This window comes from Pteronotus mesoamericanus, unplaced genomic scaffold, assembly GCF_021234165.1.
Source record: "Pteronotus mesoamericanus isolate MK-2021 breed Mesoamerican mustached bat unplaced genomic scaffold, CSHL_Meso_final contig_52, whole genome shotgun sequence".
Taxonomy (NCBI): domain Eukaryota; kingdom Metazoa; phylum Chordata; class Mammalia; order Chiroptera; family Mormoopidae; genus Pteronotus; species Pteronotus mesoamericanus.
The window spans coordinates 11,721,076-11,734,005 of record NW_026555189.1 but is presented as its reverse complement, the minus strand read 5'-3'; the positions used below and the strand labels follow the sequence as shown (position 1 = coordinate 11,734,005).

Genomic DNA, 12,930 nt, shown 5'->3' with positions numbered 1-12,930 from the left:
TTTCACAACTTAGGTATACTGATGTACTATACCTATTAATCACTTACTCTGTATTTAAAGCTGTGCCAGATATATTAAACTGGCTGAAGGTAAACTGCTTTGATGAAAGTCAGAGTTTCTGTAAAATGTGTGTGTTTATGTATATGTGCATATATATTCATGTGTGTTCACAGTCCGTTATGTCTTATGTGTATGCTGAGTGTGTACATACACGTATGTGTGTATACACACACACATACATAAGACAAGTGTGTCCTTCAGATACATGTTACCACCTTCTGTTAAATTGTTGGGAGATCCAGAAAAGATCATTTAAGACTATAGCCCTAGCTGGGTGGTTCAGTTGGTTGGAGCATTATTCCATACACCAAAAGGTTGTGGGTTCAGTCCCTAGTCAGGGCACGTACCTGGGTCATGGGTTTGATCCCTGGTCGGGGCACATGCAGGAGGCGACCAGTCGATGTTTCTCACATCGATGTTTCTCTCTCTCTCTCCGCCCCCCCCAACCCTTCCTGTCTCTCTAAAATCAATAAACATATCCTTAGGTGACCATTAAAAAAAAACTAAACAAAACTAATTGTGGCACATATTCAGATATTTGTGGTCTAAAAAAAGGTAATTAACAAAAACAAATCACTTAAGCTCCGTTTTCTTTTCTCATGTGTTTTGATTATAGTTTATCGATTTTGAAAAATCTCAGTGACTACCTACAAGATTTGACTAGTGGATATAATACATGATGTTCATAACATTCGTTTAGTTTTAAACATGTATTAGGTTACAGTTACAGTAGAATTAATGAGTGATCCTTTTGGTATGCAAGGACTTTCTTCCTTTTAGCAAATTGTGAACTTTAAGATGACTAAGCAGAGAATGCACTTAACTCCCTCAGGTCCATAAAACCACTTTCCATTTGTCATAGGAATTGAAAAATAAGAAAAAACATGTACATGTATAGTTGTCTGAACTTTAATAAGCATGCTTTTAAAGGCTTAATTTCATTATACCAATTACCCAAGCTATTCAAGTTTTTAAATCATGCAAGAACTTTATGAGGATATTTTATATTTCCATAACTTTGGTGATATGAAGACTAAGAAGTCATAGATATAGGTAGGAGTTGCCTTAATAAATATGTAGAAAATCTGCAAGAGGAGAAGGAATGTGGGCATTTAAAAGTATTTCTATTGGCATATATGAGGAAATAAAGAGTTTGCTCTAACCATGTTGTTCTCAGTTTTGTAGAAATTCTCTTGAATCCCTTTTTTTTCATCTCCTCAGCAAATATTGACTGAGTGTATTCACTAGGCTTTTACTGGCTATACTAAGATAAATAAGGTAGGCACAGCCTCTGCCTTTGATGTAGGAAGGACAGAAACAAAGAACAATAGGTACAAATCAGGGGGTTGTGATAAGTTATAAATGAGATACATGTTATCTAACCCCAACATAAAACCCTTTATGGCAAATTTTATTACCTGTATTTTCAAGATGAAGGAACCTGGGGTTAGTGTGGCTCGGACTTGAATTGGGGACTTTCTGACTTCAAAACTAGTGACCAAAGCCCCTGCGTTCACCCCTCTCAGTTACTCACCCTTATGGCCAAATTAAACTCCTGGAGGACGTAAGCATCATCAGTTTCTCTTAATTCATTAAATCAAATGTTTACTGAGTATTTTATTATTCACAAAGCTGTGTTTGGTAATGAGAGAAATAAACAAAATCTTACCTTATGTCTTTGACCGAATAGCTGTAAGAAATGAACGTAGTGTCACGTTCTTCTTTGTAACCCGTGTGTGATTATCCTGTTGGTGATGACGGCAGACTGCTCTCCCCATGTGCAGCAAGGAGCACGCTAGCCCAGTCTTTCTCTGAGAGAGTACTGAGCAGTCAGACCAGGTTGAACCTGTGAAGCCTACTCCCTTCTGGGTTGTTCTGATGCCCAGAGGAGCACTCACAGTCCTGCAGCTGCTGAAGGGTTTTGCTGGAAACATTGAAGCCCCCCAGAGCCCTTCTTCCAAGTAACTGGCTCCAGAACAGCAGAAACAGGATTTACAGGATAGCATTTTTTAATTGATTTTAGAAAAAGAGAGCAAGCGAGAAGCATTGATTTGTTCTGCTCATTTATACATTCAAATTGTTTGCTTCTTCTATGTGCCCTGACCAGGGATCAAATCCGTACAACATTCTAACCAGCTGAGCTACCCTGCCAGCGCAGGATAGGATTTCTGTAACATCGGGGTCTTTGTCCTTCATGATACGCTGGTAACCACCAGCAGTCTCTCATTTAGAAATACACAAAGTAGAAAATGTAAGTTGTATTTATTAGTATTCATCTTGTTCTAACATGAATAGATATACTATCATTTAATGAGCTTGTTTTTCCTCTTAGCTTTAAAATCTTTATTTTACCATTAATGGAGCTGGTTAGAAAGTTATCTTTAATGTATGTCATTACAACCAACAATATCCTCGTGGCTTGAAAAAGCCAATGTCCCTTCCATTTAGCAGATTGTGAAGCTGTATCCAGAGCAGAAGGAAAATTGGGGCGGGTAAGGACAGTAAGTGTCACCGAAGCCAAAGGAAGAGTATTTCAAGGAGAGGAATGGCCAGTAGCATTAAATGTACCAGAGGGGATGATTTAGCGTGCAATTAAGAGATAATGCTCTCTCAAACTAGATGAAACATTAAAGAACTGTATTCGGTTACATAAAAGAGAGAGAACCAGAGTAAAAGGAGGGTGGTGGTGTGTTTTCTTTTTCCAATCATAGTTCTTTTCAACCTGAGCCAGTTTGGTTCAGCTGCACACCCTGGACCAATGCCAATCACCAGCGGAAAGCCAGCCTGTCTGCCCCTGAAGTTGAGGTCACCCTTCCCTGAAACACATTAGGAGAAAGTAGAAACCTGAATAAAATTTGGGTTTGGCAGTAAAGGAAGAATGGAGAAATAGAAGCTGGGTAGACAGCCAACAATGAGTACTACAAGTATCAAATAAGATGAGGATTGAAGAAGCAGGTCGGATTTAGCAATGTGGAGATACGTGGGGAGGGACGCCTGGTGGTGTGATGGCAGACTGGAAAGGGCCGAGGACAGAAGGGGAGGTGAAACGTGGAGAAACTGGGTGTAGACAGCGCTTTCAAGAGGTGTTGCTCTGAAGAGGAGGAGAGAGGTAGACTGGTAGAGACTGGTAGAAAGAGGAAGGTGAGGAGGTGAGTAGAGGAATTTCTTTTAATAATGAGAGACTAGAACATTTTAAGAGTTAATAGAGGCATCTGGTTTAAAAGGAGATACTGAAAATGGCAAGAGGAGAAAGGAACAATCAGTCTAATACAGTTTCTGAGAAGGTGGGAGTGAACAGGATCCAAATTGCGGGGAGGCTTGACCTTCGCCTGGAGGGGGGATGGACCGGGGAGGGCAGAGGATGGGTGGAGCTGCCTGTCCACAGCTTAGCTGCCGAAATGGCACTGCCTTTTCCTCCGGAGTAACCTGTGCCCTGGGCCTCCCTGCCTGTCACTCCATTCCTAACTTCAAGTACAATTACAAGCTACTTTTATATTGTTTGAATTTTTAAAGTTATATCTTACTTGTATAACAGGAAAATTTTTTTCTTTTTTGCTTCAGAAGGCACCAGTTAGTCTCATACAACAAAACCATCACTGTAAAGAATTTTAGAATATAATATTACTGAACTGTAACGTATGTGAGTTATATATATCAATAGAGCTATTACCAAAAGCATAAATGAGTGTAATAATTGGAACCTTAGACATAAAGTCAGAATTGTCAAGTGCAGTTATTCATGATGCAGGAAAGGTCTCATCAGAGAACTTTGTTTAGAATGATGGCACTCAGATGAGTATATATGGTAAACTCAAGATCCTGGTTTTAGGTGGCTGGTCTGCACATAGGCCTGCTCCCCTCCCAACCGTCACCCCATCCCTGATCACCACCTGTCCTCAACCCCTACCCCATTTTGTGGGTGTGTATTCAAATAGGTGTCAGGGATGAGATGAATGTGAGGCAAGAGATAAGAATGTCTGTTTTGCATATTATTTGATAATAAAATTTCTCCCAAGCCCTGAAAACTTATTATTTTAATTTTTAGATGAGTTAAAAGGTTATGATTACCTAATTTTGCTGTACACACTCAACAAAGTGGCTATTGCTGTTATGCTTTTCATTATTATTTAAGACTCAACTGAAATAACAGCTCTATTAAGGTTTTTCCGATTCCCCAGGGTTAATCTACTCCCCTCTCCTCTATCCTCTCAGAGTTTTTTGTCCATCTTTCCGTTACAATACTTCATTCTACCGTATGCATATTTCCTTTTCTTTCTCTCTCTCTCTCTCTCTCTCTCGTCTGAACAGAAACCATCTTTTATTCACCTCCGTATCTCCCAGAACCTAGCACAATGTCTGGCATGTAATAAATGCTCAAATCAATCCAGTATAGATTGGTTGTGATTGCCCATCTTTCTGCCCTGCCACCCTGTGAGAGCAGAGAATCTAAAAATATATGAATAAATGAAATAATGAACAAACAGACCAGTGAAGAAAAACATAATTCACAATTCCACTGGACAGTTACTCTTCATGTGTATTTTCTAATTATTCTGGGCACAGGCTCATGAAGGTGCTTCTCTTATCTTCAGCTCAGCCCAACATCAACCCGCATTGTACCCTACAAAAGGGACACAAAGCACCCACTGCCAAGTGCTGAATGTTTAACTCCTTCCATCGATTAACCTACAAAACTGTAGTTTTTTCTCTTTTAAACTTCAACATCTGATATCCTATGATTGTCCCTAAATGTTGCTGTTGTATCTTTTTATATTTCTGATAACAACTTTGTAAAGCAAAATCAGTATATTAAATTTTTCACTGACTTACCTATAAATTGAGGTGGATAATGGATTTATATAGCCATCTGAAAGGATTTTAGTTGCATCAAGACATCAGGATGGTTATAATAAGTTGCCTGGACCAGCTCAGAGTTTTGCTAATTACTCCCAGATCCTGCCCTATCAAGATAGGGCCATTTGTCACAGGTGTCTACCCTACACATACACACATACCTGTACATGTGTACAATGCTTTCTCCCCACCTCCTCTTATTAAATCAGAGTCAGAGGCTTATTTATCGTTGGTTTATTACCCCTGAGCCCCCCTAAGGGTGAGGGGTGTCAGGTACTTAATCAACATCACCTCAGCTGTTTGATGGCCAGTTCATACTCATTCAAAATTGTCCAGTATTTGTTGTAAGTTTTAAACTAAAACTCAATTCTAAACCTAAACATACTCAGTATGACCTTTCCTTACTCATTTTCAAGGTTGAGATAATCATAAATAATATAGAGATTTGTCCAAAAAAACTCCAGCCATTAATACAACAAATACAGTTTATGCAACATTGATGTAACCTGGCAGCAAAGGAGAGTGAACTGGAACATGTATGTGTGAACAATGATGACCTCACTGTACTAGTCAGTGGGGGTGGTAGACACCCCCCCTGAGTGAGCATGTATATTGTGTGGCTATCGCATTCAAAATGACTGAACAAGTAAGGCAATGAATCTGCACCAAATTTTGCGTTAAGCTTGAACATTCCTCAGCGGAAATTATTGGGATGATTCAGAAGGCCTCAGCTAGGGGCAACTGGCAATTGGCAGCTTCATCACAACCAGATGCCTGCTCATGCATCACGTCTCATGCCAGGTTTTTTGGTGAAACATCAAATCACTCAGATGACTCAGCCCCCCTACAACCCAGATTTGGCATCTGGCAACTTCTGATTTTCCCAAAACTAAATAAAGGCACCTTTGAAAGGGAAGAGATTTCAGACCATTGATGAGATTCAGGAAAATATGATAGGGCAGCTGATGGCAATTGGGAGAACTGTGTGAGGTCCCAAAGTGCCAACTTTGAAAGGGACTGAGATGTACAGTGTTTCTTGTATCTTCAATAAATGTCTCTCTTCTTCATAGTGCACGGCTGGATTCTTTCCGGACATACCTCATATACATTTTTAAAGTAACACACAGACACTGGCATTTGCTTTCCTCTCTTTACCTCCTGAGGCGAAGCAGTCCTAAACAGAACATTTTAAGCAATTTTTTGACCTGGCAAGCTTGTTGAGGGGTTAATGGCTTGCCTTTGCCAGCTGTGATGGCAGATCTTGCCGTGCTGGTGACACACCCGCAGGCAGACATACTCGCCTGCCTGCCCTACGCCTTCACCAGCCAGTGCTGCAAGGGCCTGGGCAGATCCTTGTTCTCTGAGCTCTTCTTTTCTGACCTCTCTCTTCTCTTCAGACCTCAACACCCTTTGGGGATGTTAACCACGTAAAATTCTCTTGAAAACTGTACCCTGGTTGCCTTGATTGGGATATGTCTGTTCTTTCTCCAAATCCTTCAGCCATTCATTTAGAGATTATTGCATTAGCTTACTTCTACAGGGAGTTAATTTTATCCATGTTCCTCCCCAAGATAACATAGGTTACAGGAGGGAACTAATATTCAGAGTCCATTGACCAAAACTCTCTTCTTGGAGTCCTGAGAAGGGACACTGCCAATATTTATGTTAACTCGTTTTCCTTATTTCATATACACACCAGCTGCCTTGACCAATTGAATGTTTTTGCACATCCAGTCAAAGAATCGGTTTGAGTGTGAGCATTTGCTTGTTTGGGAGTCATTTTTTCCGTGTAAAGTGATTTTAAGTTCAGCTCCCAGAGGGCTGGTCAGTTCCCATATCTCAGAGGGCCTCTCACATGTAGACCCTGTATTAATAAAGCTGCATTCAAATTGTTAGTGATGACATTTGCCAGGCTTGGTGATCCAGGGTTTTTTTGTCCTCTCAATTCAAATGTATCCTTTGAATTTAATCTCTGATAGAACCAACAGTACAACTTCTACTAACTATAGCCTTTATCTTTGATAAGCATTATTTTTTATCCTCTTCCCAAATACCAACCAGACCACGTTACTGCCCCTGAAAGGCACTTCTGTCTTCTCCTTTGGTTGTTCCTTCTTCTTTCCCACTTGAAGCCTTTCCGTGTTCCTCACTGCCTGTCAAGTTCGATCTATTCGTTAGGGCTTGTCTGAAGTCCCATCTCCTCCAGGAAACCTTTCCTTGACTTTGGCCTTATTCAGTTTCGTGTTTGGTCATGTCCTATACATTCTGCTTTACACAGTTAAGGATTTCATGTTTATGCCTATTTATTTATGAGGTCTTTGATGGCAGGGACTGTGTCTTCCTTCCCCAGTACCACACACAGGCCACTGCTAGCACAAGTGTTTAATTGATACTTACTGAACTGAACTGAATCAGGTCAGATGTCAAGGAGAGTTATGGTAATTTCTTCCTTATCTCAAGATGTTGGCTTGAGTGACCAGAGCAAAACTCACCTTAGGAGGTTCCAAATAAGTTAGTTACCACACAATCTCAAGAAAAGATTCTGTTTCCTTTTTTGAAGTCAGAAGAAACCTTACCTTTTCCACTTGAGAACCGAAGTAGGAACTTGATTAATGTTTCTGCTTATCTTCAACAGGCTGCACATTAAATGGCCAAGAGGTAAGACTCACTGTCCACTATGAAAATGGGTTCATCATCTCCAGGGAAAATGGAGCTCCTGGCAGCGTGCTGTACCGCTACCCCTTTGAACGACTGAAGATGTCTGCTGACGACGGCATCCGGAATCTGTACCTGGACTTCGGTGGTCCCGAGGGGGAGCTGGTAAGAGGGTGTCTGAGAAACATGTTATTTCTGATAGGTATTCTCTGTCTCATTTATTGCTTCTTTCCCTCTTGTATGGAAATACTATGGACTGATACTCCATTTTTTCTGGGAAACTGTTCTTCAGTTTTCAAGATGCAACGGGTTTGGGTTCTTTTATATTCTTTTCCCCATATTAGGAAGTCACTTCCTTTTTAAAAACATTTTGTTTGAATCTTAGAAAAAATAGCCCTTTTAAGAAATAGGCTTTTATAAAAAAATAAGATTAAATTATTAAATACTAAATAAGAAAAAAAATTATAGTAATTGCTGTTAAGCAGTTGTTGGGATAAAAATTAAAAATGATAGAGTGACTTGGTTGCTGCAGAAATCCTGCTAATAAGAAAAAAGATGTGGAGGTATGTCCATACAGCCATCATTTTCTTTTTTACCTCCTTGTCCCTTAAAGGAAATGTCAACGGAAATTCATGATTCCCCTTTAGAGAACTAGAGGAGGGTATCAAATATACTTCAGAAATCATGAATTATGATAAAGGAACAAAATAATGTATTTTCTTCTTTTTATTTTTTATCAATATTGAGCCAATAGTTCAAGTCTTACATGTGAAATCTTATGCCCATCAACATAGTCACAATACATGTGAATTTGAAAACAGAATCTTGATATTTCAGAACTAAAATAGATCTTAGAGATAACGTAGTTCAACCAACAGATGAGAAAACTGACTAGAAATCTTATTTTAAATGATGAACCTTTGGGAGACTAGACTATGGATAGGCCATTGACCAGGGCTTTTCAAAAACCTGAAGCAGCCCTGACCTGTGTGGCTCAATTGGTTGGGCGTTGTCCCACAAAGCGAAAGGTTGCCAGTTCGATTCCTGGTCAGAGCACATGCCTGGGTTGCACGTTCAAAACAACCAATCAACGTTTTTCTCACGCATTGTTACCCTCCTTCTTTCTCCCTCCTTTCCCCTCTCTAAAAACAAATTTAAAAGATTTTTTTTGAAAAAAGCCTGAACCATTAGAGAGAACTAAATGCTCCTGTTAAATAACTTCTATTAATATAAGTTGACAGCAAGCAAAGTATTAGATTATCCCTGGCTATTTATATATTTTTAATCCCTGCTTTATATTTAATATAGACAAAGTTTAATGATGAATTTAGTGCTGTATAACTTACATTCTTCATAAAGTTCTATTTTTCTTTACAAGGCACAATTAAGCTAGGTCCTATCCCTGGTCTCTGGTGTCAGTGCCAGTGACTGGCGAACCACTCGACGCATGCAGCCAGACCCCAGGCCTCCTGCTCTTCCAGTGCTGGGTGTCCAAATTAGAGGCCTGTGCTTAGGAAAGAACAACTAGCCTTCCTTAGTAGCCTCAAGAGTTGTCATTCCACCATAAACTTACATGGGGTGTCAAAAATCCTACCACAGTCACACTTCAGCTGAGCTTCCTGTAGTTCCTGCTCAGTAAATTACAATTAATAGTCCCGCTATAGGATATTCCTTTCTTTTATATCCTCTCCATTTTAGTTCTTCCAGGCATGGCGGAACCCAGTGTACCACCAAGTGGATCCTAACTGTGGATGTGAAACCTCACACTGGTGTTTAATTGTAACGTGTAGTAACCTAACTTCAGAGAACACGTTCTTTTCTGGCTTTCAGTTACCAAGAGTTGCTTTAGCTCTGGCACATTCTTTATCTAATTTCTTTTTAAAAAGTAGATCATCACATCTAAATTTGTTTATTTTGTGTTTTTGTTTTCTAAAGCATCCGTATATGGTACTGATAATGTCCTTTCTCCACAGACCATGGACCTGCACTCTTGTCCGAAGCCGATTGTATTTGTGTTGCACACGTTCTTATCGGCCAAAGTCACACGCATGGGACTGCTTGTGTGAGCAGCAAAAATTCAGAAAAGAGCCTTGAATGTCACAAGAAATATTTCCACCTCCCCAAAAAATTAAAAAGCACAAAAAGAAAGCTCTTTTCTCTATTCTCCAGCACAGTGCCTTGACAAGGACCTGCAAATTACTGCTGACCGGTAACCATGTTTAAAGAAGAGCCTGCCTTTCACAAGCTACCTTGGCCAGAATTTCTAGGACTCTAATAAGCTCCAAGATGAAGCTGTTGATTTATTGTCTAGTTTCCTAATGTGATTTCTAAGTAATTCTGTTCAATTCTCCTGTTAAGGGTGGCTCATTGTTTTTCTTTTTGGGCATAGTCAAATATCTAAGAAGTTGTTTTTCTTTTTTTTTCTTCCTGTAGGATTTATTTCATACTTAGCTTTGGGTGACTCTCTCTTCCCAGGTGCTAGTTTGCAGCAACCCATGCTTCTTGGTCATTCCAGATAGGTTACATATTGTGCTGAAGTTTTGGAGTTTACTGTCCTCACTTGCTTACTCCTTCCACCCTAGGAGGCCCTCGAGTTGCATCACCAAAGCGTCCTCCCGTCTGTCCCGGCTCTCACTACATCCCGCCCTGGCCAGCACGTCCCCCTGCATCACAGGCTTTGCCACTCCTAAGTGCAAACTTTAGGACTTAGAACCTGTGAAATTTGATTTGCCTTGCCTTCCACCCCCTTTCTGCTGGTGACCAAGTTGAAAAGCAAGTTGGAAACCACTGCTTTAAAAGAAAAGTTTTACTAATTTGAGGGTTTTCTGATTTTATCTTTGGTAGGAACCAGGAGATGTGGTAAGATTTATTTTAAAAGAAAATCCTCATTTTAGCCTAAGCCATTTTTTATTGCTTACCAAATGTGCCTTTGGTTAGGGTTAGTGGAGCTTTATTAGTCACTATCTGAATAACTGGATATCACTGCCATTCCAGAGAGATCATCTATTCTCGTTCTGAAGAATAGCCTTTGAGGCAGGTTTCCTTAGTGGTATCTTTCCTAATGGGCAGATATCTTTGAGGAAGATAAGTCCTGGAGAGCAAGCTTGTTTCAAGAGTAGATTTTGTGGGTGAAGTCAGCTTTGCAGCACAAACAAAATATCGGGTTGTTTTGGGCTCTGTGCACGCATGTAGAACCCTGGTCCTGGCTCTGGTCCTCTCACTTTGTGGCAGCAGAGTGGTATGAACAGGCAGCTAACCCAAGGCTCAGTGTGGCCTCGTAATGCACCCTGCAGGGGGGCAGTGTGATGAGACCGTGGAACAGCTACCTGGGTTTTGCTAAAAACAGTAAGGTTGCTGATTTTGTGGTACAGGAGAACATATTCGGCTTACTATTTTTAATTATGAAGCAGGTGTGTATATCTGAAAACATTTAAAATAGTATAACAGCTATATAAAATGTCAAGATTAGCACAGCCCCTAGAACTGAAAGAAAGGTAATATTGACTTTGCTGCCCTCTGTGTTTTCTGAAGAAAAGGCTGGGATTAGTTCTCATTTTCTGGGTGGATCAGGAGTGCCGGAAGAGGGTGTGAGCACTCCAGAGGGCGGAGCTGTTTGGTTTGAGTGCAGACTGACACACAGGCGGGACGTGTGAAAGAGCCGACTCAATGAGCAGAAGGCCCTAGTTAGACATGGTAACCCCATTGTCTTCACAGCTTCCCTGTGTGCAGTGAGATTAACCAGGTGCAGAGGCTGGGGAGGGATGTCTGCTCTGCCCCAGCATCAGTCCCAAAAGTGAATTGTCTGATCCACTTAAAACTGGAAATTAAAATCTAGACTAGAATATGTCCTTCAAGAGCTTTCTATGTTTTGAAAATTCATAAACCCAAGTTTGGTTCCATCTGGAGTAAGTTTACAAGTTAGGGAAGAAGAAAATACCATCAAGGTCCAGCTATGATTTCTGGAAGAAGAATTTGAACGCATAATGCCCTCAGATAAGGGAGCTTAAGACATTCTTTGCAGTGAGTATTAATCTGAGAAGATGAACGATGTAATCATGGACTGGCAGCAAAGCCATTTAGTTGAGGTTTTCTGTGTTAGTGTGAAAGGCTAAGCCACTGAAAAGATTTTCAGGGGAGACTCTGAGCCACCTGCTCAAAAGTTACATGAAGAAGATCTGGGGGGGGAAAGGTGTGTTAAAAATGCGGGCAGGAGAGGTAAGGCATGCGTGCATTTCAAACCCCTTTGCTCTGACTTAACCTGTCATGTATAGCCCCTAGGTCCATAGGGTTTTTAATATTGAATAGGGTTCTGAGTCTTGGTGTGAAATGAAATTGTAGGAGAGGTTTCCTGTGACCACTAGCGCCCCTAAGAGCAGGAGCCTGTAAGCCTGCTTAACACACTTCCTCAGCTTTCCAATCATGGATGGCCGGGTGGTTCTTCCACTAAGTGTGTTTGCGGGGTTTTCAAACCGCAAATGAAGAACTTTTTATGAATGAGGCAGCCTTGATAAATATGTGTGTATTTTTGATCCACTCCACAGTTGGGATCTGCATGTGAGGAGGGCTGACTATATCCATTGCTCTACACCACTTCATACAGAGGACTTGAGCGTCCGTGGAGTTTGGTATCCATGGGTGGTCCTGGAACCAATCCCTTGGGGATACCAAGGAACGATTGTAGTTAAGTTTTGGGGGAGTCAAAAACTAATATGTGGATTTTCGACAGTGTGGGAAATGGGCACCCTAGTCCCCATGTTCTTCAAGGCTCAATTTGTAGTTTGTAATTTAGATGCCAAATACGGCAAGTTATTTTCAAATGATAACTAAAAATTGGCATTTTTGATATTTCACATCTTTTATAGAACAGCTGATTTTTCATTTCTTTTTTATTTTGAATTAGGAAAATTGTTTAGAATGTTGTGGGCTTCCATGTGTAGAATGTAAAGGAATTGCAGAGTAGTGTCCCCTTCATTCCAATGGATCACTTCCTGTGCCCCTGAGGCCTGGGCTTAGATGTCTTCTCCATATTCCACACAGATGCCTGTAAAAGAAAAGGCTCAGTTATTACTTTTCTGAAAAAGGTAAGCCCTTCCCTGAAGTCATCAAATGAACCTTACCTGGAAATTAATATCTGATATTTTATATGAAGAAATGCTTTAATGTATGTTTATACACTATTTATTAGATATTTGTAACTGTAAACTCACCTACCTAGTAGACAGAGTTTCAGGTTAAATACTGGGACATGTACACGCAATCAAAAATATTACTTTAAATGTCATTCACCTATTTTAAAGCCATGTTAGCACTTTTTAGGCTAGGTAAAGTCTGATCATGCCTGTTTTTATCATCTATACTCTC

The 12,930-nt window shown here is 40.3% G+C and overlaps 1 protein-coding gene across 1 annotated transcript in view; it reads left to right on the top strand.

Moving 5' to 3' along the window:
• Nucleotides 1-12,494, top strand: part of SNTB2 (syntrophin beta 2) — an 83,242-nt gene extending 70,748 nt beyond the window's left edge. The window contains exons 6-7 of the mRNA XM_054579266.1: nt 7,550-7,734; nt 9,543-12,494. Coding sequence (XP_054435241.1) covers nt 7,550-7,734; nt 9,543-9,635 — 278 coding nt within the window. The 3' untranslated portion in view covers nt 9,636-12,494. The remainder of the gene's footprint in view (nt 1-7,549; nt 7,735-9,542) is intronic.
• Nucleotides 12,495-12,930: the final 436 nt, after the last annotated feature.